The following is a 22,647-nucleotide window of genomic DNA, read 5'->3' on the forward strand; positions in this document are numbered from 1 at the left end:
TTTTGTTCACTGCCAGGTCTCCGTAGACTTTCTACAAGCGCCTGTGAATGTCTGGCGATGCTCTGGTTTTCCTCCAAGAGGAAATGACACCACTCTGCTTTGAACGCACCTCCGATACAGACGCCATTTTGAAGGCTGTTTGTGGCGCTGACACCTATCGGAACTTCATGAAACTATAGGGGCTCCAGAAGGAATATTCCACGAACTCCCACAAAAAGCTCCGTATTTTTTCAACCCAAATTGGTGAAGAAAAAATATTGTTGCATTACTTACTGAATACCTCTTGTGTTTAATCGCTGGCATAGTTTAATATGAAAATATTATGGCATTATGTACAATACTATGCTTACAGAATCTTAGAAGAGGCTTTTACCTACCACTGGATGTCGAACATCAGGCGTACTTGTCTAGTAAGGTTCAGAACAAGCCAAGACGATCTCAGATATCCTCAGCACCCTGAGAATTCGTTTAGAAGAGCGCTTGATGGAAGACTGGGCTGGACTCACCTGGACAGTATGGTCTGTGCAGCGAAGGGGGGCTCCTGCTGGCCAGCCAAGATGGCGATGACGTCACACACGCTGGCCTCGTGGTCCGGGTACATGGACCGGAAGTCCGTCATGCGCGTCATCAGGTCCGGCAGCCACAGGAAGAAGCCGCCCGAGCTGCGCAGAGAGCGCAGTTTGACAAGACACAGTTGCTGGAGACTAGGTTACTTCGCTATGAAAGATAAACCAAAATGATATTACTTTACTTTTTTTTGAGTCATCAGTCTTCTGACTGGTTTGATGCAACCTGCCCCGAATTCCTCTCCTGTGTCAACCTCTTTATCTCAGAGTAGCTCTTGCAACCTATGTATTCAGTTATTTGCCAGATTTCCATCTCTGTCTTACTCTACAGTTCTTTACCCTAATACCGTGATATCTTAACAGTTGTCACACCATCCTGTCCCATCTCCTTGTCAGTGTTTATATTGCTACCCTCACCAATTCTCCAAGGAACCTCCTCATTCCCTACCTTATTAGTACAACTAATTTCACACATTTTTCTGTAGCACATCTCAAATGCTTCGATTCTCTTCTGTCCCGGTTTTCTCATAGTCCATGTTCTGTATATTATTTACAAGAATAATATGCAGGAGAATGAAAAGGAAATTGAGAATGTATTACACGACGCTCAGTTTGGCTTTAGGAAAGGTAAAGCCACCAGAGAAGCAATTCTGACGTTGCGGTTGGTAATGGAAGCAAGATTAAAGAAAATCAAAACACATTCAAAGGATCTGTCTACCTGCAAAATCCTTTCGACAATGTAAAATGGTCCAAGATGTTCGAAATTATAAGAAAAATAGGAATGATGCGTAACATACAACATGTGCAAGAGCCAAGAGGGAACAGCAAGTGGAAGCCAAAGAACGAAGTGTTCGGATTATGAAGGGTGTAAGGCGGGAATGTATTCTTTCACACCTACTACCCAATCTATTATCAAAGAAGCAAATACTGAAATAAAAGAGTGGAATTAAAATTCAAGGCAAAAGGATATCAATGATAAGATCCGCTGATGTCATTGCTATCTTCCGTGAAAGTGAATAAGTATTACAAGATCTGCTAAATGGAATGAACAGTCTAATGCGTAGAGAACATGGATTGACAGTAAACTGCAGAAAGACGAAAGTAATGAGAAGTTGAGGAAATGAGAAGTGCGAGAAACTTAACATCACAATTGGTAGATGAAGTTGAGGAATTCTCTTATTTAGCAGCAAAATAACCTATGATAGCTGGAGCAAGGAAAACGTAAAAGGCAGACTAGCATTGGCAAAAGGGGCATTCCTGGCGAAGAGAAGTCAACTAGTATCAAACATAGGCCTCAAATTGAGGAAGAAATTTCTGAGGATGTACGTTTGGAGCACAGCATTGTATGGTTGTAAAACATGGACAGAACAGAAGAAACCTGAAGCACCTCAGATGTGTTACTACAGAAGAATGTTGAAAATTAAGTGTGCTGATAAGGGAAGGAACGAGGAGATTCTGCGGAGAATCAGTAAGGAAAGGTATATATGCGAGACGTGACAAGAAGAAGGGATAGGGTGGTAGGGCACCTGTTACGACATCATGGGCTGACTTGCATGGAACTTGAGGGAGCTGGAGAGGATAAAAACTGCTGTGGAGTGATTGGAATACATCCAGCAAATAATTGAGGACAGGTTTCAAGTGCTACTCCGAGATGATGATGATTGCACAGGAGAGGAATTCGTGGTGGGCAGCATAAGACCAATCAGAAGACCAATGAGTAAAAGAAAAAAAAAAAGAAAAGAAAGTTTACATCAATGACTTAGTGCCATGGCGCATCAAGTCATCCCAGGTCTACTCCAGCAGCACAATCGAGTCCTGCACAGGGGCATAGATTCAGATCCCCTACACACCATCATCTTATGGCATCACAGGACATGGAAATGGAAATGGAAATGTGCGTTTGGCGTCATTGGTCGGAGGACCCCTTACAGGGCAGGTCCGGCCGCCATGGTGCAGGTCATATTACATTCAACGCCACATCGGGTGACCGTCACAGGACATGTACTGCTGGCATTGTGTATCTTGGTCAAGGACTGCGAAGACAGGACGAGAGAAATTAGGACACATAAGGATAAATATAAACAATCATTTTTCTCTCGTTCTATTCGGTGGAAGCAGAAAGGAAATCACTAGTAGATGTACAAGGTACCCTCTGCTGTGCACCATACAGAGGCTTCCATAATATGTATGTAGATATAGATGTGGATGATGTCGCACTGCGTGAGAAGATGGGGGTCGGCACACTCATCTTCAAGGTTGTGGTCAAAGCACGCTGTAAACCCTTTACTTCTATGAAAGGGACCAGAGAACAAACACTCTCCGAAAATTTTTGTGTCATACCACATCATTGATCAGAAAATAGAAGGATACTTGGGCTGCCATTAACTCCGCAATGCAAATGGCCATGGTGCTGTGATCTGCAAACATGGACTGCTGGTGGCTTGCATACCACTGAATTAGGCAATAACTCGTGGTCCTGCACTATCCTGGATTATCATCGTCGGCGAGTATGGTGGTAAGGCGGATGTTAGTGCTGAAGTTGTGGTGTGGGGAGCCACAATATATAACTTCGGGTCACCGTTGATTGTGATTGAGGGAAATGTGATGGCATGATGGTTCATTACAAACATTCTGTGCCCTCATGTTACCTCTCGTGCGACAGTATTGAGGTGCCATATTTCAACAGGAAAATGCTCATCCACAGATGGATATCCAGAACACTGTGACATCTGGGCATGCAGGAGAATGGATTCAGTCTCCCTGGAGTGAGAAACTTTTGGCTGTCAGACCCTGATAATACACTCCTGGAAATTGAAATACCGTGAATTCATTGTCCCAGGAAGGGGAAACTTTATTGACACATTCCTGGGGTCAGATACATCACATGATCACACTGACAGAACCACAGGCACATAGACACAGGCAACAGAGCATGCACAATGTCGGCACTAGTACAGTGTATATCCACCTTTCGCAGCAATGCAGGCTGCTATTCTCCCATGGAGACGATCGTAGAGATGCTGGATGTAGTCCTGTGGAACGGCTTGCCATGCCATTTCCACCTGGCGCCTCAGTTGGACCAGCGTTCGTGCTGGACGTGCAGACCGCGTGAGACGACGCTTCATCCAGTCCCAAATATGCTCAATGGGGGACAGATCCGGAGATCTTGCTGGCCTGGGTAGTTGACTTACACCTTCTAGAGCACGTTGGGTGGCACGGAATACATGCGGACGTACATTGTCCTGTTGGAACAGCAAGTTCCCTTGCCGGTCTAGGAATGATAGAACGATGGGTTCGATGACGGATTGGATGTACCGTGCACTATTCAGTGTCCCCTCGACGATCACCAGTGGTGTACGGCCAGTGTAGGAGATCGCTCCCCACACCATGATGACGGGTGTCGGCCCTGTGTGCCTCGGTCGTATGCAGTCCTGATTGTGGCGCTCACCTGCACGGCGCCAAACACGCATACGACCATCATTGGCACCAAGGCAGAAGCGACTCTCATCGCTGAAGACGACACGTCTCCATTCGTCCCTCCATTCACGCCTGTCGCGACACCACTGGAGGCGGGCTGCACGATGTTGGGGCGTGAGCGGAAGACGGCCTAACGGTGTGCGGGACCGTAGCCCAGCTTCATGGAGACGGTTGTGAATGGTCCTCGCCCATACCCCAGGAGCAACAGTGTCCCTAATTTGCTGGGAAGTGGCGGTGCGGTCCCCTACGGCACTGCGTAGGATCCTACGGTCTTGGCGTGCATCCGTGCGTCGCTGCGGTCCGGTCCCAGGTCGACGGGCACGTGCACCTTCCGCCGACCACTGGCGACAACATCGATGTACTGTGGAGACCTCACGCCCCACGTGTTGAGCAATTCGGCGGTACGTCCGCATGCCCACTATACGCCCTCGCTCAAAGTCCGTCAACTGCACATACGGTTCACGTCCACGCTGTCGCGGCATGCTACCAGTGTTAAAGACTGCGATGGAGCTCCGTATGCGACGGCAAACTGGCTGACACTGACGGCGGCGGTGCACAAATGCTGCGCAGCTAGCGCCATTCGACGGCCAACACCGCGGTTCCTGGTGTGTCCACTGTGCCGTGCGTGTGATCATTGCTTGTACAGCCCTCTCGCAGTGTCCGGAGCAAGTATGGTGGGTCTGACACACCGGTGTCAATGTGTTCTTTTTTCCATTTCCAGGAGTGTAGATCAGCTACCAAGTGAGAAACGGATTTCCCATTCACACAAGGTATGCTGGTGTTGTGTCTGTAGTTTATCTGTATACAGTAAGTGACTTTAAGAGATGGGTCATGTCAAATGTGTGTTGCATGATGGTGAGAGAGGGGAGAGGTTTTGGAATTTCATCCAGGATGCTGGCACAATTTCTGATGATCGGGAACTGTACCGCACTGCCAACTTTCCTCTGGGCTCTGTCCCAGTACTGTTAGTGGAGATTCCTCCAACACCAGGGAGTGAGCCAGCCACCTTAGAAACGCACAGGCGGATGCTAACGACTGTAGCATCATGGCCGGCCGCCGTGGGCGAGCGGTTCTAGCCGCTTCAGTCCGGAACCGCGGCACTGCTACGGTCGCAGGTTCGAATCCTGCCTCGGGCATGGATGTGTGTGATGTCCGTAGGTTAGTTAGGTTTAAGTAGTTCTAAGTTCTAGGGGACCTCAGATGTTAAGTCCCATGGTGCTCAGAGCCATTTGAACCATTTGTAGCATCATGGAGCAACTGATGTAAAGTTTTGCACAACCTGGTAAAAGTCAGTGCCGCAGTGAATGATCTCTTGCTTTCTGATACAGTACTAAATGGTCTGCCAGGTTAAATGAATGTTTCCATAAACTGAATTTGGCTACAAGCGCCTCCATCTGTAGAACACCTACCTGGCATACAGTCCAAACTGGATGAGGCAGGCGAGCAGCGTGTAGGGCAGGAAGGGAGTCTTGAACAGCGGATACGTCTGCCTCCACATGTGGCGTGCGATATACAGTGGCGACTTGGGGTTCCCGGCCACTGCTGAGGATGATTGTAGGTCCTTCTGCAGGGCGCGTACCTGGCGAAAGATACAACAGGACCGCTGGAGGGGCTACATGCATACTGGACATTCATTCAAGTGTATTTTTTAAATCTGCCACATCTGATCGCCAGTCTGGCTGCAAAAGGAGGAAGCATTGCCTTAATGGCTAATACTGAAAAAGTATGCAGGAAGAAATTTCTAAATTTGCAATAATTCTGAAAAATTTCAAGATAAATAGGGAATAAAAAAGTTTTTAATGTTGTGTTGATGAGGGCACTAGAAACAGAACAGATTCAGGAACAAAGCCTATCACAGATTTCACCTTAAGAGATTAAACCACTGAAAACTATACATATATATATATATATATAATAACTTTATCCCCACAGCTTCGCTCACATGTGTGTTTGACATATTTCCTCCTCCCTTTGTCTGTGTCCACCTATTGATCTTCTCTGTCCTACCTCCATCTGTCAATCTCCTCCTCTCCTCCGCATTCTCTACACTCCCTATTTCTTCATCTCCTCCTCCCCTTCTCTTTGTCCATTTCCTCCACCCCATCTCTCTGACTATATTTTGTTCACCCTCCATCCATCATTATCCTCCAATCACTCTCTCTTTCCATCTCCAACTTCCTATCTTCCTTTTCCACCTCCCCTCCTCCCCTTTCTCTGTCCATTTCCTCCTCACCTTGCTCTGTCCAATCCCTCCTCTACCCATCTCAACCTGTCCCCATCCATGTTCATAGTCATGTGTAGCCCCTTCAATACAGTTCAATAACACAAGATACTACCCTCACAACATCTGTGTCATGCAAGGTAGCCTACATGTCAGGGGCTTAAAAATCATTTTTTGCCCCCGATGTACAGGCTGCCATGTAAAGCAGGATGATGAAGCAGGGCAATACTACTCCAACACAACGCACCCATCATGCAGGGAAATCTATGTGTTGGGGCTCATAAAACCTTTTTTTGCCCTTGATATGTAGGTTGCCCTTCTAAGCCAATACTGTTCCCATACAACATGTCTGTCACGCAGATTAGCTTATATACCAGGAGCTCAAAAAAACGTGTTTTTGCCCATGTCTCCTCTGCCACTGGAGCTAGGAGGCTGTACTCTTCACAGTGCTGATACTCAAGAGATCTGCTGTTTCTGGACCAAATGTGGTACACTCGATCAGATGTCTGGGAGGAGATCCCAGACATACACTAATCTATACAGATATACATATATATTGATTCATTCTAATCCACTGATATGTGTCTTTTCCTTTTTTCTTCTGAAACCCCTGATGTAGTTATGACCAGCCCTGTACATTTCTCCCTGTTAAGAGAGCACACTTACTGCTTCAGAGCGCTATGCATGGTGTGTAACTGGAACCTTGCCGTCATCTCACCCTACACCACTGGTGTAAGCTATCACAGTGAAGTGATTTGTATGTACCAGTCAGTTGCGTGGGATGAGTCCAGTAATGTGCATTGACCTGGAGATGTGACAGAATGGTGGAAAGGATGTAATGTGTTTTCTTACTTACATGCCTGCCAGAAAGAACAGACACTGTTGAAGATCCACAGCTGTATGAAATACTTATTCATTGTGATTTCCTTGACATCGGCTGTAGTAAGTAGAGACTTACAGGCCAAGTGCTTACATATAAAAATTTGTGCCAGTTTGGCATTTGGCCTGGATTTCTTGCTTATCGCAAGCGATCGACTTAATCACTTCGACTGTCTGTGCACACTTCCCAGACTGACTACTATATGTCACACTGTCTACATCCTTATATTTTAGTCCACTAAAGTCTGTCCTTGCAGATATGCATGTAAGTACTATAAGCCCAGTCATGCAAGATATCAACACTGGTCTCAGTTCCTTGTTGTCTCATTTACCCTGTTGCGAGAATGAAAGTAACATGAACTTAGTGGACTACGACAGAAGGATGCAAAACGTGTGACATATGGAGGTTTGGGTCAGTCGAGAGTGTGTGGACGGATAACTGAATTGGTTAAGGTGGATGCTTGTGCTAAATGAAAAATCCATGTCTAGTTCTGATCTGGCTCGAATTTTCACATGTCACAACTGGGTGGTAGTTCTGCAGGTAATATAGCTGATGTCAATGAGTTTGCACTCAACAAATAAATTTAGAAGATGTTATGATGTTTAGATGTGATCACGACCATACTGTGATTGAGGGTCATAGTTTTGTTCGTGTATTAAAATGTAATATCCACATCTGCATCTTCTCCTACATTCCACAAGCCACATTATGGTGTGTGGCAGAGGGTACTTCTGGTACCACTAACTGTTACCCCATTTCCTGTTTCAACCAGCTGGGAAGAATGTTTCTCTGTAGACCTCTATGAACTCTAATTTCTCTCGTTTTCTCGTCGTGGTCATTTCGTGAGATGTATGTGGGAGGAAGTAATGTGTTGATCGACTCTTCCTGCAGCGTATTGTTCCAGAAATTCTATTGCAAATCTCTCTGTGATATGAAACTCCTCTGCCACAACATCAGGCACTAGAGGTTGTTGAACATCTCCGTAATGCTCTCGCGCTGATTAAACCTTCTACTGAGGAAACAGGTTGCCCCTCATTGGATAGTTTCGACTTCTCCCATTAACCCTACTTGATAAATGTACCATACTAGTGAACAATACTAAAGAATCGATCAGACAACTGTTAGAAGTGATTCGTTTCATGAATGAAGGGCGTTTCCATAAGTTCTCGTTGAATTTATCATGACTGTCGGCTCCACTGCAGCGAAAATGAGATACATGAATCGAGCCATTCCTTACAAAGAAATAGTGCTTGATACCAGTTAAGCTATTTAGACCATATAACTCCTGCCTGTGAATAATTGTCATGGTTATATGGTGATAGGCACCTGAACAACACAGCAGAAATACTGGTTCGCAACCAAATAAAATCCTCTCACTACCATTACATCAGTTTAATAAGTCACAGCTGCAAAATACTAACGCGAATTCTTTACAGGCGAATGGAAAAACTGGTAGAAGCCGACCTCGGCGAAGATCAGTTTGGATTCCGCAGAAATGTTGGAACACGTGAGGCAATACTGACCCTCCAACTTATCTTAGAAAATAGATCAAGGAAAGGCAAACCTACATTTCTAGCATTTGTAGACTTAGAGAAAGCTTTTGACAATGTTGACTGGAATACTCTCTTTCAAATTCTGAAGGTGTCAATGGTAAAATACAGGGAGCGAAAGGCTATTTACAATTTGCACAGAAACCAGATGGCAGTTATAAGAGTCGAGGGACATGAAAGCGAAGCAGCGGTTAGGAAGGGAGTGAGACAGGGTTGTAGCCTGTCCCCAATGTTATTCAGTCTGTATATTGAGCAAGCAGTAAAGGAAACAAAAGAAAAATTCGGAGTAGGTATTAAAGTCCATGGAGAAGAAATAAAATCGTTGAGGTTCGCCGATGACATTGTAATTCTGTCAGAGACAGCAAAGGACTTGGAAGAGCAGTTGAACGGAATGGACAGTCTCTTGAAAGGAGGATATAAGATGAACATCAACAAAAGCAAAACGAAGATAATGGAATGTAGTCGAATTAAATCGGGTGATGCTGAGGGAATTAGATTAGGAAATGAGACACTTAAAGTAGTAAAGGAGCTTTGCTATTTGGGGAGAAAAATAACTGATGATGGTCGAAGTAGAGAGGATATAAAATGTAGACTGGCAATGGCAAGGAAAGCGTTTCTGAAGAAGAGAAATTTGTTAACATCGAGTATAGATTTAAGTGTCAGGAAGTCGTTTCTGAAAGTATTTGTATGGAGTGTGGCCATGTATGGAAGTGAAACATGGACGATAAATAGTTTGGACAAGAAGAGAATAGAAGCTATGTAAATGTGGTGCTACAGAAGAATGCTGAAGATTAGATGGGTAGATCACATAACTAATGGGGAGGTATGGAATAGAATTGGGGAGAAGAGGAGTTTGTGGCACAACTTGCCAAGAAGAAGGGACCGGTTGGTAGGACATGTTATGAGGCATCTAGGGATCACCAATTTAGCATTGGTGGGCAGCGTGGAGGGTAAAAATCGTAGAGGGAGACCAAGAGATGAATACACTAAGCAGATTCAGAAGGATGTAGGTTGCAGTAAGTACTGGGAGATGAAGAAGCTTGCACAGGGTAGAGTAGCATGGAGAGCTGCATCAAACCAGTCTCAGGACTGAAGACAACAACAACAACAACCATTACACAACACTGACAGGTTCTCTATGTCATTTTCTGTGTCAGGAACCTGACTTTGGAATAATCTTCCTCAAAAAATTAGAGAAATTAAAATCCTTTCAAATTTCGAAAGACAGGAAATGGCCAACCTTCTACCACAGTAGCCACCTCCTCTTGCAGTTCAGTCACACTAACCCTTCCTCCCCCCCTCCACTTTTCCCTCCCCTTGTCTACAGAGTTCTCTATTGAAATTCTCTTATTTTCTAGCAAGCACTCTCACTTTCATTTCAATCCTCTCCTCTCTCTTTACTCCTTCCAGTTCTTTTCGCAACAAATGAGGCTTCAGACGTGTTGAACTAATCAATTGCACTACATCTAGATCTACATGGATACTCCGCAAATCACATTTAAGTGCCTGGCAGAGGGTTCATCGAACCACCTTCACAATTCTCTATTATTCCAATCTCGTACAGTGCGCGGAAAGAATGAACACCTATATCTTTCCCTATGAGCTCTGATTTCCCTTATTTTATCGTGGTGATCCCTCCCTATGCAGATCGGTGTCAACAAAATATTTTCGCATTCGGAGGAGAAAGTTGGTGATTGGAATTTCGTGAGAACATTCCGTCGCAACTAGAAACGCCTTTCTTTTAATGATTTCCAGCGCAAATCCTGTATCATTTCTGTGACACTCTCTCCCGTATTTCGCGATAATACAAAACGTGCTGTCTTTCTTTGAACTTTTTCGATGCACTCCGTCAGTCCTACCTGGTAAGGATCCCACACCGCACAGCAGTATTCTAAAAGAGGACGGACAAGCGTAGTGTAGGCAGTCTCCTTAGTAGGTCTGTTACATTTTCTAAGTGTCCTGCCAATAAAATGCAGTCCTTGGTTAGCCTTCCCCACAACATTTTCTATGTGCTCCTTCCAATTTAAGTTATTCGTTATTGTAATAGCTAGGTATTTAGTTGAATTTACGGCTTTTAGATTAGACTGATTTATCGTATGACCGGAGTTTAACGAGTTCTTTTTAGAACTCATGTGGATGACGTCACACTTGTCGTTATTTAGGGTCAATTGCCACTTTTCGCACGATTCCGATATTTGTCCTAAATCGTTTTGCAGTTTACTTTGATCTTCTGATGACTCTATTAGTCGATAAACGAAAGCATCATCTGCAAACAACCGAAGAAGGCTACTCAGATTGTCTCCCAGATCGTTTATATAGATAAGGAACAGCAAGGAGCCTATAACACTAGCTTGGGGAACGCAAGAAATCACTTCTGTTTTACTCTATGACTTTCCGTCAATTACTACGAACTGTGACCTCTCTGACAGGAAATCACAAATCCAGTCATATAACTGAGACGTTATTGCATAAGCACGGAATTTTACTACGAGCCGCTTGTGTGGTACAGTGTCAAAAGCCTTCCGGAAATGCATAAATACGGAATCTATCTGAAATCCCTTGTCAATAGCAGTCAACAGTTCGTACGAATAAAAAGCTGGTCGTGTTTCACAGGAACGATGTTTTCTAAGCCCATGTTGACTGTGTGTCAATAGACCGTTTCCTTCGAGGTAATTCATAATTTTCGAACACAGTATATGTTCGAAAATCCTGCTGCATATCGACGTTAATGATATGGGCCTGTAATTTAGTGGATTACTCCTACTGCCTTTCTTGAATATTGTTGTGACCTGTAAAATTTTGCAGTCTTTGGGTACGGATCTTTCGTCGAGCGATTGGTTGTATATGATTGTTAAGTATCGAGCTAATGCGTCAATATACTCCGAAAGGAACCTAATTGGTAGACTGTCTGGACCAGAAGATTTGCTTTTATTAAGTGATTTAAGTTGCTTCACTACTCCGAGGATATTTACTTCACGTTACTTATGTTGGCAGCTGTTCTCGATTCGAATTCTGGAATATTTACTTCGTCTTCCTTTGTGAAGGCATTTCGGAAGGCTGTGTTTAGTAACTCTGCCTTGGCAGCACTGTCTTCGATAGTATCTCCATTGCTATCGCGCAGAGAAGGCATTGATTGTTCTTGTCGTTAATATACTTCACATACGACCAGAATGTTTTTGGATTTTCTGCCAGGTTTCGAGACAAAGTTTCGTTGTGGAAACTGTTATAAGCATCTCTCATTGAAGTCCGCGCTAAATTTCGAGCTTCTGTAAAAGATCGCCAATCTTGGGGATTTTGCGTCTGTTTAAATTTGGCATGTTTGTTTCGTTGTTTCTGCAACAGTGTTCTGACCCGTTTTGTGTACCAAGGAGGATCAGCTCCGTTGTTTGTTAATTATTTATTTGGTGTAAATCTGTTAATTGATGCCGATACTATTTCTTTGAATCCAAGGCACATCTGGTCTACACTTATATTATTAATCTGGGATGAGTGGAGATTGTGTCTCAGGAAGTTGTCAAGTGAATTTTTTTCTGATTTTTATTGAATAGGTACGTTTTTCGCTTATTTTTCGAAGATTTGAGGATCACAATATTCAATCCCGCTACGACAGCCCTGTGTTCCCTAATCCCCGTATCGGTTTTGATGCTCGTTATTAACTCAGGATTATTTGTTGCTAAGAGGTCAAGTGTGTTTTCACAACCGTTTACTATTCGCGTGGGCTCATGAACTAACTGCAGGAAATAATTTTCAGAGAATGCGTTTAGCACAATTTCGGATGATACACTCCTGGAAATGGAAAAAAGAACACATTGACACCGGTGTGTCAGACCCACCATACTTGCTCCAGACACTGCGAGAGGGCTGTACAAGCAATGATCACACGCACGGCACAGCGGACACACCAGGAACCGCGGTGTTGGCCGTCGAATGGCGCTAGCTGCGCAGCATTTGTGCACCGCCGCCGTCAGTGTCAGCCAGTTTGCCGTGGCATACGGAGCTCCATCGCAGTCTTTAACACTGGTAGCATGCCGCGACAGCGTGGACGTGAACCGTATGTGCAGTTGACGGACTTTGAGCGAGGGCGTATAGTGGGCATGCGGGAGGCCGGGTGGACGTACCACCGAATTGCTCAACACGTGGGGCGTGAGGTCTCCACAGTACATCGATGTTGTCGCCAGTGGTCGGCGGAAGGTGCACGTGCCCGTCGACCTGGGACCGGACCGCAGCGACGCACCGATGCACGCCAAGACCGTAGGATCCTACGCAGTGCCGTAGGGGACCGCACCGCCACTTCCCAGCAAATTAGGGACACTGTTGCTCCTGGGGTATCGGCGAGGACCATTCGCAACCGTCTCCATGAAGCTGGGCTACGGTCCCGCACACCGTTAGGCCGTCTTCCGCTCACGCCCCAACATCGTGCAGCCCGCCTCCAGTGGTGTCGCGACAGGCGTGAATGGAGGGACGAATGGAGACGTGTCGTCTTCAGCGATGAGAGTCGCTTCTGCTTTGGTGCCAATGATGGTCGTATGCGTGTTTGGCGCCGTGCAGGTGAGCGCCACAATCAGGACTGCATACGACCGAGGCACACAGGGCCAACACCCGGCATCATGGTGTGGGGAGCGATCTCCTACACTGGCCGTACACCACTGGTGATCGTCGAGGGGACACTGAATAGTGCACGGTACATCCAAACCGTCATCGAACTCATCGTTCTACCATTCCTAGACCGGCAAGGGAACTTGCTGTTCCAACAGGACAATGCACGTCCGCATGTATCCCGTGCCATCCAACGTGCTCTAGAAGGTGTAAGTCAACTACCCTGGCCAGCAAGATCTCCGGATCTGTCCCCCATTGAGCATGTTTGGGACTGGATGAAGCGTCGTCTCACGCGGTCTGCACGTCCAGCACGAACGCTGGTCCAACTGAGGCGCCAGGTGGAAATGGCATGGCAAGCCGTTCCACAGGACTACATCCAGCATCTCTACGATCGTCTCCATGGGAGAATAGCAGCCTGCATTGCTGCGAAAGGTGGATATACACTGTACTAGTGCCGACATTGCGCATGCTCTGTTGCCTGTGTCTATGTGCCTGTGGTTCTGTCAGTGTGATCATGTGATGTATCTGACCCCAGGAATGTGTCAATAAAGTTTCCCCTTCCTGGGACAATGAATTCACGGTGTTCTTATTTCAATTTCCAGGAGAGTATTTTATGCCTACCTCCGGAATTAAACGTGTATTTTTGCCCATCATATCGAGGGTAAATTAAAGTCACCACCAACTATTATCGTATGAGTCGGGTACGGGTTTGAAATCAAACTCAAGTTTTCTTTGAACCTTTCAGCAACTGCATCGTCTGAATTGGGACAAACTCTTGGGCGCACTCTTAATGCCTCCATTATTTTATTATCATTATTATTATTGTTACTATTATTATTACCGTAAATTATTACTTTCATTAATAATGCAAATTATTGTTATTGAATCTTATAACTGATATTCCTAATTTCGCCACTATTTTATCATTATTATTCCAATAATTATTTTTATTAATAATGCGAGGCATTATTATTGTGAAAGTCATGTAATTTTTTGTATGTGTTCCTCGTTACATGTAAGAGATGGCGTTAAGATCCTTATCTTCTTCTTCTTCTTCTTCTTTGGCTTGTGCTGTATTTCCCGCAGATACGCAGGGTCGGCCTGGTTAATCGGATGTGGCAATGTTAGTTGAAGGGGTGGCTCGATGCCCTTCTTGCCGCCAGCCCACACCCCCCGGGAAGGAATTAGTTTACCCCAACTGTGTATGACTAGTGTAATCCATGGAGTACTGCGAAAGTGTTCAGATGCATGCAAGCTATGTAACTGAGGCAGGATGTGGGGACCAGCCTGGTATTCACCTAGGGGGATGCGGAAAACCGTCTAAAAACCACATCCAGGCTGGCCGGCATACCGGCCATCGACGTTAAGCCGCCGCGCGGTTTCGATCTGGAGCCGAGTCCAGGAAGCAGCACGACAGTGCGCTCGGCTAACCTGGCGGTACCTTGAGATCCCTATCTGGTGAGGCTAAATAGGCAATAAAGAAATAAATAAAAGAAACAGTCTCTCAATGCCCACCCACACAGTGTCTCACATAGCTTTCCCTGTGTCCCACTGTGCTCCTGCTATATATATATATATATATATATATATATATATATATATATATACAGGATGTCCCAGCTATCTTGTCCACCCAAAATATCTCTGGAACAATAACAGCTATTGGAAAACGACTTTCATCGCTATCAATGTAGGGCTGGGGCCCATGAATGTACGTATTTGGAAACATTCTAAAACGAAAGCATATGTGTTTTTTAACACAAACTTATGTTTTTTTAAATGGACCTCTTATATTTTTTCTTCAGCAATCCATAGCATGACAAAACACATACACAATGGCGTTGATTGCATCGCAATATTCCCATTACATCGCGAGATATTGAGACGCGAAGTTGAGGCTTGAAACACCCGACATGCGCTGCTAGCGCACGTCCTGAGGCTCAGGCGGGAACCCCATGCTGCCCGTAATCACAGCAGACCGTATTATTCGTTTCGGACCTCTTGATAAGTATGGAGGTGTGATTACACATGTCAATCACATCGCGATTACGGGCAGCATGGGGTTCACGCCTGAGCCTCAGGACGTGCGCTAGCTGCGCATGTCGGGTGTTTCAAGCGTCAACTTCGCGTCTGAATATCTCGCGGTGTAATGGGAATATTGCGATGCAATCAACGCCATTGGGTATGTGCTTCGTCATGCTATGGATTACTGAAGAAGAAATATAGGAGGTCCATTTAAAAAAAAACATAAGTTTGTGTTAAAAAACACATGTGCTTTCGTTTCAGAATGCTTCCAAATATGTACATTCATGGGCCCCAGCCCTACATTGATACCGGTGAAAGTCGTTTTCCAATAGCTGTTATTGTTCCAGAGATATTTTGGGTGGACAAGATAGCTGGGACACCCTGTATATATATATATATATATATATATATATATATATGAGGGCAGTTCAATGAGTAATGCAACACTTTTTTTTCTCGGCCAATTTTGGTTGAAAAAACCGAAAATTTCTTGTGGAATTTTTTCAAACATTCCCGCTTCGTCTCGTATAGTTTCATTGACTTCCGACAGGTGGCAGCACTGTACAGAGCTGTTAAAATGGCGTCTGTAACGGATGTGCGTTGCAAACAACGGGCAGTGATCGAGTTTCTTTTGGCGGAAAACCAGGGCATCTCAGATATTCATAGGCGCTTGCAGAATGTCTACGGTGATCTGGCAGTGGACAAAAGCACGGTGAGTCGTTGGGCAAAGCGTGTGTCATCATCGCCGCAAGGTCAAGCAAGACTGTCTGATCTCCCGCGTGCGGGGCCGGCCGTGCACAGCTGTGACTCCCGCAATGGCGGAGCGTGCGAACACACTCGTTCGAGATGATTGACGGATCACCATCAAACAACTCAGTGCTCAACTTGACATCTCTGTTGGTAGTGCTGTCACAATTGTTCACCAGTTGGGATATTCAAAGGTTTGTTCCCGCTGGGTCCCTCGTTGTCTAACCGAACACCATAAAGAGCAAAGGAGAACCATCTGTGCGGAATTGCTTGCTCGTCATGTGGCTGAGGGTGACAATTTCTTGTCAAAGATCGTTACAGGCGATGAAACATGGGTTCATCACTTCGAACCTGAAACAAAACGGCAATCAATGGAGTGGCGCCACACCCACTCCCCTACCAAGAAAAAGTTTAAAGCCATACCCTCAGCCGGTAAAGTCACGGTTACAGTCTTCTGGGACGCTGAAGGGGTTATTCTGTTCGATGTCCTTCCCCGTGGTCAAACGATCAACTCTGAAGTGTATTGTGCTACTTTTCAGAAATTGAAGAAACGACTTCAGCGTGTTCGTAGGTACAAAAATCTGAACGAACTTCTCCTTCTTCATGACAACGCAAGCCCTCACACAAGTCTTCGCACCCGAGAGGAGCTCACAAAACTTCAGTGGACTGTTCTTCCTCATGCACCCTACATCCCCGATCTCACACCGTCGGATTTCCATATGTTTGGCCCAATGAAGGACGCAATCCGTGGGAGGCACTACGCGGATGGTGAAGAAGTTATTGATGCACTACGACGTTGGCTCCGACATCGACCAGTGGAATGGTACCGTGCAGGCATACAGGCCCTCATTTCAAGGTGGCGTAAGGCCGTAGCATTGAATGGAGATTACGTTGAAAAATAGTGTTCTGTAGCTAAAAGATTGGGGAATAACCTGGTGTATTTCAATGCTGAATAAAACAACCCCTGTTTCAGAAAAAAAACGTGTTGCATTACTTATTGAACTGCCCTCGTATACTGATGGTGGTACTGACTCACCGGGAACGTGTCTGGGGGCACGGAGTTGTTGGCAGAGAACATGTGCTGCAGCACGGCCAGCGCCTCCTGGTGGCGGCCGGCCACCAGCAGGAACTTGGGGCTCTCCACCATCAGCGTCCTCAGCAGCACCAGGGTGAGCGCACTCAGCGCCGCGCCCAGCAGCAGGAAGGCCCGCCACGAGCTCAGCCGCAGACCGCCGCCCAGGGGCACGTCCCACGGCTGGGGGATCACCACCCACGCCACCGCTGCAAATCATACACAGGGCTTTAAATGTCCAAAAAATGTCTCAAATGGCTCTGAGCACTATGGGACTCAACACCTGAGGTCATCAGACCCCTAGAACGTAGAACTACTTAAACCTAACTAACCTAAGGACATCGCACACATCCATGCCCGAGGCAGGATTCGAAACTGCGACCGTAGCGGTCGCGCGGTTCCAGACTGAAGCGCCCAGAACCGCTCGGCCACCGCGGCCGGCGCTTTAAATGTGCTGACATATAAATTATATAAATTGAAAACCAATATGTAGTGGTGAGTTTGTCCGCAGGTCGTGGTCTAGTGGCTACCATTCCTACCTCTCGCTGATGGGGTCCTGGGTTCCATTCCCGACCAGGTTGGGAATTTTTCCCAACCTGGGGACTGGGTTTTGGGTTGTCCTCATCATTTCATCACCTTCCTTACCATTCGTACTTTCAGACAGGGTGGTGACAGGAAGGGCATCCGGCCTCGCCTTTAATTAACCATGCCAAATCCGTTTGTAACCATGCCAAACTGTGCGCCAATGTGGCACATTGGCACAACCATGGTACAAGAATGATCGGGAGAATGAGGACAGGCAAAAGTTAGTAGACGTCCGTGCTGCTGTAAAAAGAGCGATGGGCGAAGCAAACAACCACTACCGCCGTCATACCTTAGCAAAAGATCTTGCTGAAAACCCAAGGAAATTCTGGTCTTACGTAAAATCGGTAAGCGGGTCGAAGGCTTCCATCCAGTCACTCACTGATCAGTCTGGCCTGCCAACGGAAGACAGCAAAACGAAAGCTGAAATTTTTAATTTAGCATCTGAGAAATCTTTCACGCAGGAGGATCGTACATACATACCGCCGTTTGAGTCTCGTTCAGATTCCCGTATGGAGGACATACTGATAGACATCCCAGGGGTTGTGAAGCAGCTGAATGGGTAGAAAATAAATAAATCGCCAGGTCCTGATGGGATTCCAATTTGGTTTTACAGAGAGTACTCTAATGCATTGGCTCCCTACTTAGCTTGCATTTATCGCGAATCTCTTGCCCAACGTAAAGTCCCGAGCGACTGGAAAAAAGCGCAGGTGACGCCTGTATATAAGAAGGGTAGAAGGACAGACCCTCAAAGTTACACACCACTATCCTTAACATCGGTTTGTTGCAGGATTCTCGAATATATTCTCAGTTCGAATATAACGAATTTCCTTGAGACAGAGAAGTTGCTGTCCATGCATCAGCACGGTATAGAAAGCACCGCTCCTGCGACACGCAACTCGTTCTTTTTCCACATGATATCTTGCGAACCATGGGTGAAGGATATCACACGGATGCCATATTCCTTCCGGAAAGCGTTTGACTCGGTGCCCCACTGCAGACTCCTAACTAAGGTACGAGCATATCGGATTGGTTCCCAGATATGTGAGTGGCTCGAAGACTTCTTAAATAACAGAACCCCGTACGTTGTCCTCGATGGTGAGCGTTCATCGGAGGTGAGGGTATCATCTGGAGTGCCCCAGGGAAGTGTCGTAGGTCCGCTGTTGTTTTCTATCTACATAAATGAACTTTTGGATAGGGTGGATAGCAATGTGCGGCTGTTTGCTGATGATGCCGTGGTGTACGGGAAGGTGTCGTCGTTGAGTGACTGTAGGAGGGTACAAGATGACTTGGACAGGATTTGTGACTGGTGTAAAGAATGGCAGCTAACTCTAAATATAGATAAATGTAAATTAATGCAGATGAATAGGAAAAAGAATCCTGTAATGTTTGAATACTCCATTAGTAGTGTAGCGCTTGACACAGCCACGTCGATTAAATATTTGGGCGTAACATTGCAGAGCGATATGAAGTGGGACAAGCTTTTACTGGCACTTGTGGGGAAGGCGGATAGTCGTCTTCGGTTCATTGGTAGAATTTTGGGAAGATGTCGTTCATCTGTAAAGGAGACCGCTTATAAAACACTAATACGACCTATTCTTGAGTACTGCTTGAGCGTTTGGGATCCCCATCAGGTCGAATTGAGGGAGGACATAGAGGCAATTTAGGTTTGATCATCGAGCGAGTGTTACGGAAATGCTTCAGGAACTCGGGTGAGAGTCTCTAGAGGAAAGGAGGCGTTCTTTTCGTGAATCGCTACTGAGGAAATTTAGGGAACCAGCATTTGAGGCTGACTGCAGTACAATTTTACTGCCGCCAACTTACATTTCGCGGAAAGACCACAAAGATAAGATAAGAGAGATTAGGGCTCGTACAGAGGCATATAGGCAGTCATTTTTGCCTTATTCTGTTTGGGAGTGGAACAGGGAGAGAAGATGCTAGTTGTGGTACGACGTACCCTCCGCCACGCACCGAATGGCGGATTGCGGATTATGTATGTAGATGTAGATGTACATGTAGATGTAGAACCAAAGAAGAAGAAGATGTATTGTGGAGTTTCACGGCACTTCATTGTGGGTGAGGCAAAACATTTTGATTATTTTTACTATCTGACAGAAAATATTCAACAGGATTGTCTCTCTCTCTCTCTCTCCATCTCCTCCTTCTCTCTGTCAACCTCCTCTCATCTACCGATCTCCTGCGCCTCCCTCTGTTACTCTCTTCCACCTTCCGTCTCTTTCCATCCTCTCCTCCCCCTGTAAACGAGGCGTGTTTTTTAAGTAAGTACCGTTTTGAAATTAAAAAAAAAGAGGTGCTAACGCCTGTAGCTTAATCTACACAACTGGCTATTAAAATTCCTACACCACGAAGATGACTGCTACAGACGCGAAATTTAAGCAACAGGAAGAAGATGCTGTGATATGCAAATGATTACCTCTTCAGAGCATTCACACAAGATTGGTGCCGGTGGCGACACCTACAACGTGCTGACATGAGGAAAGTTTCCAAGCGATTTATCATACACAAATAGCAGTTGACCGGCGTTGCCTGGTGAAACGTTGTTGCGATGCCGCGTGTAAGGAGGAGAAATGCGTACCATCACGTTTCCGACTTTGATAAAGGTCGGATTGTAGCCTATCGCGATTGCGGTTTATCGTATCGCGACATTGCTGCTCGCATTGGTCGAGATCCAATGCCTGTTAGCAGAATATGGAATCGGTGGGTTCAGGAGGGTAATACGGAACGCCGTGGTGGATCCGAACGGCCTCGTATCACTAGCACTCGAGATGACAGGCATCTTACCCGCATAGATGTAACGGATCGTGCAGCCACGTCTCGATCCCTGAGTGAACAGTTGGGGACGTTTGCAAGACAACAACCGTCTGCACGAACAGTTCGACGACGTTTGCAGCAGCACGGACTATCAGCTCAGAGACCATGCCTGTGATGGTGTACTCAACGACGAACCTGGGTGCACGAATGGCGAAACGTCGTTTTTTTCGGATGAATCCAGGTTCTATTTACAGCATCATCATGGTCGCATCCGTGTTTGGTGACATCGCGGTGAACGCACATTGGAAGCGTGCCATACTGACGCATCACTGGGCGTGATGGCATGGGGTTCCATCGGTTACACGTCTCGAAACCCTACATTTCAGCAGGATAATGCACGACCGCATGTTGCAGGTTCTGTACGGGCCTTTCTGGATACAGAAAATGTTCGTCTGCTGCCCTGGCCAGCACATTCTCCACATATCTCACCAACTGAAAACGTCTGGTCAATGGTGTCCGAGGAACTGGTTCGTCACAATACGCCAGTCACTACTCTCGATGAACTGTGGTATCGTGTTGAAGCTGCATGGGCAGCTGTACCTGTACACGCCATCCAAGCTCTGTTTGACTCAATGCCCAGGCGTATCAAGGCCGTTATTACGGCCAGAGGTGGTTGTTCTAGGTACTGATTTCTCAGGATCTATGCACCCAAATTGCGTCAAAATGTAATCACATGTCAATTCTAGTATTATATATTTGTCCAATGAATACCCGTTTATCATCTCCATTTCTTCTTGGTGTAGCAATTGTATTGGCCAGTAGTGTACCTTTGTACATAATTTCCGTCAATATTGAGCCACTTATCATAAAGTTGTACCAGTTTTGAATACCCTCCTCACAGAAGTGTGCTGCCTGACTTGTTAACCACTGCATCACCACTGTTTTGTCATCGTCCTGAAGACGCTGACCGCCCAGGTGTTTCTTCAAGTGCAGGAACAGATGGTAGTCACTGGGCGCAAGATCGGGGTTGTATGGAGGATGATCTAGAGTTTCCCATCGAAAAGATGTGACGAGATCTTTGGTCTGATTCGCCACATGCGGACGGGCATTGTCGTGCAGCAAAATAATGCCCTTGATCAACTTCCGTGGACTGTTACTTTGATTCTGGTGTGACGTAGGCCACCGTCCGTAGTAATTTGGCTTAATAAATCATCACCGTCGTTGTGGTACCGCTCGAGGAAAGCCAATGCACTGTCTAAACTTTTGGTTTTATGCACATACTTCAACATTTTCGGTACCCAACGTGCGCACAATTTACGTTAATTCAAGTGATCGGTCACAATGCCATACAAAACACTACGAGAAACATTAGGAAAGTCATTCCGCAAGGAGGAAATCGTAAAGCGTCTGTTTTCTCTCACCTTATTATCCACTTCCTGCACCACTCCGTTGTTCATCGTGCACGTTTGTGCGGCCATCTTTAAATGCTCTCACCCACTTTCTTACCATTCCACCACTCATAACGTTTTCTCCGTGAACTGCAAAGATCTCACGATGAATATCGATCGCTTTTAGGCCTTTAGCACTAATAAATCTTATAACAGCCCGTACTTCACAGTCGGCAGGACTCACGATTATCGGAGGCATCTTAAACACTCAGTACACAACGTAAACAAGGAAGAACCAGACTGTAATGGCGTCAGTGCGTAGATTAAGGTAAAAATAAAATTACTGAGATATCTTAGCACGTCTTTTTTTAATTTCAAAACAGTACTTACTTAAAAAAAAAACACGCCTCGTATTTCCATCTCCTCCTAACCACTCGCTCTTTCTCCATATCCTCTTCCACCATCTTTCCCTATCCATCAACCCCATCTGAGCAGGAAGTTGGTGGTTCTTACCACCACCGTATTAGTTTCCTTATAGTGAGTTCCATATTTGATTGAATCGATTCAGGGGTTTAGGAGGAGGTCTTTACCATGGCTCATCCACGTACAGACATATCACACATATTTCACACCCAGGGTGTCCGTAAATTATATTGATATCTTGGTATTTTAAAAACATTAAAACTGTTGTGGATTGGCAGGAGAGCCAACCCAGGAATATTAGAGGAAGCCGAAAGGCACGCGTTTTAGCTCACGCAGGCTGGCGTGAGG

The 22,647-nt window shown here is 45.8% G+C and overlaps 1 protein-coding gene across 1 annotated transcript in view; it reads right to left on the minus strand.

Moving 5' to 3' along the window:
- LOC126109455 (synaptic vesicle glycoprotein 2B-like) overlaps nt 1-22,647 on the minus strand; it is a 161,462-nt gene that overhangs the window by 39,456 nt on the left and 99,359 nt on the right. Inside the window, exons 6-8 of the mRNA XM_049914484.1 lie at nt 17,099-17,343; nt 5,453-5,622; nt 507-662 (exon numbers count right to left, since the gene is read on the minus strand). Of these exons, the coding sequence (XP_049770441.1) occupies nt 507-662; nt 5,453-5,622; nt 17,099-17,343 (571 nt within the window). The remainder of the gene's footprint in view (nt 1-506; nt 663-5,452; nt 5,623-17,098; nt 17,344-22,647) is intronic.

The sequence above is a fragment of the Schistocerca cancellata genome, chromosome 12, assembly GCF_023864275.1.
Source record: "Schistocerca cancellata isolate TAMUIC-IGC-003103 chromosome 12, iqSchCanc2.1, whole genome shotgun sequence".
NCBI classification, from domain to species: domain Eukaryota; kingdom Metazoa; phylum Arthropoda; class Insecta; order Orthoptera; family Acrididae; genus Schistocerca; species Schistocerca cancellata.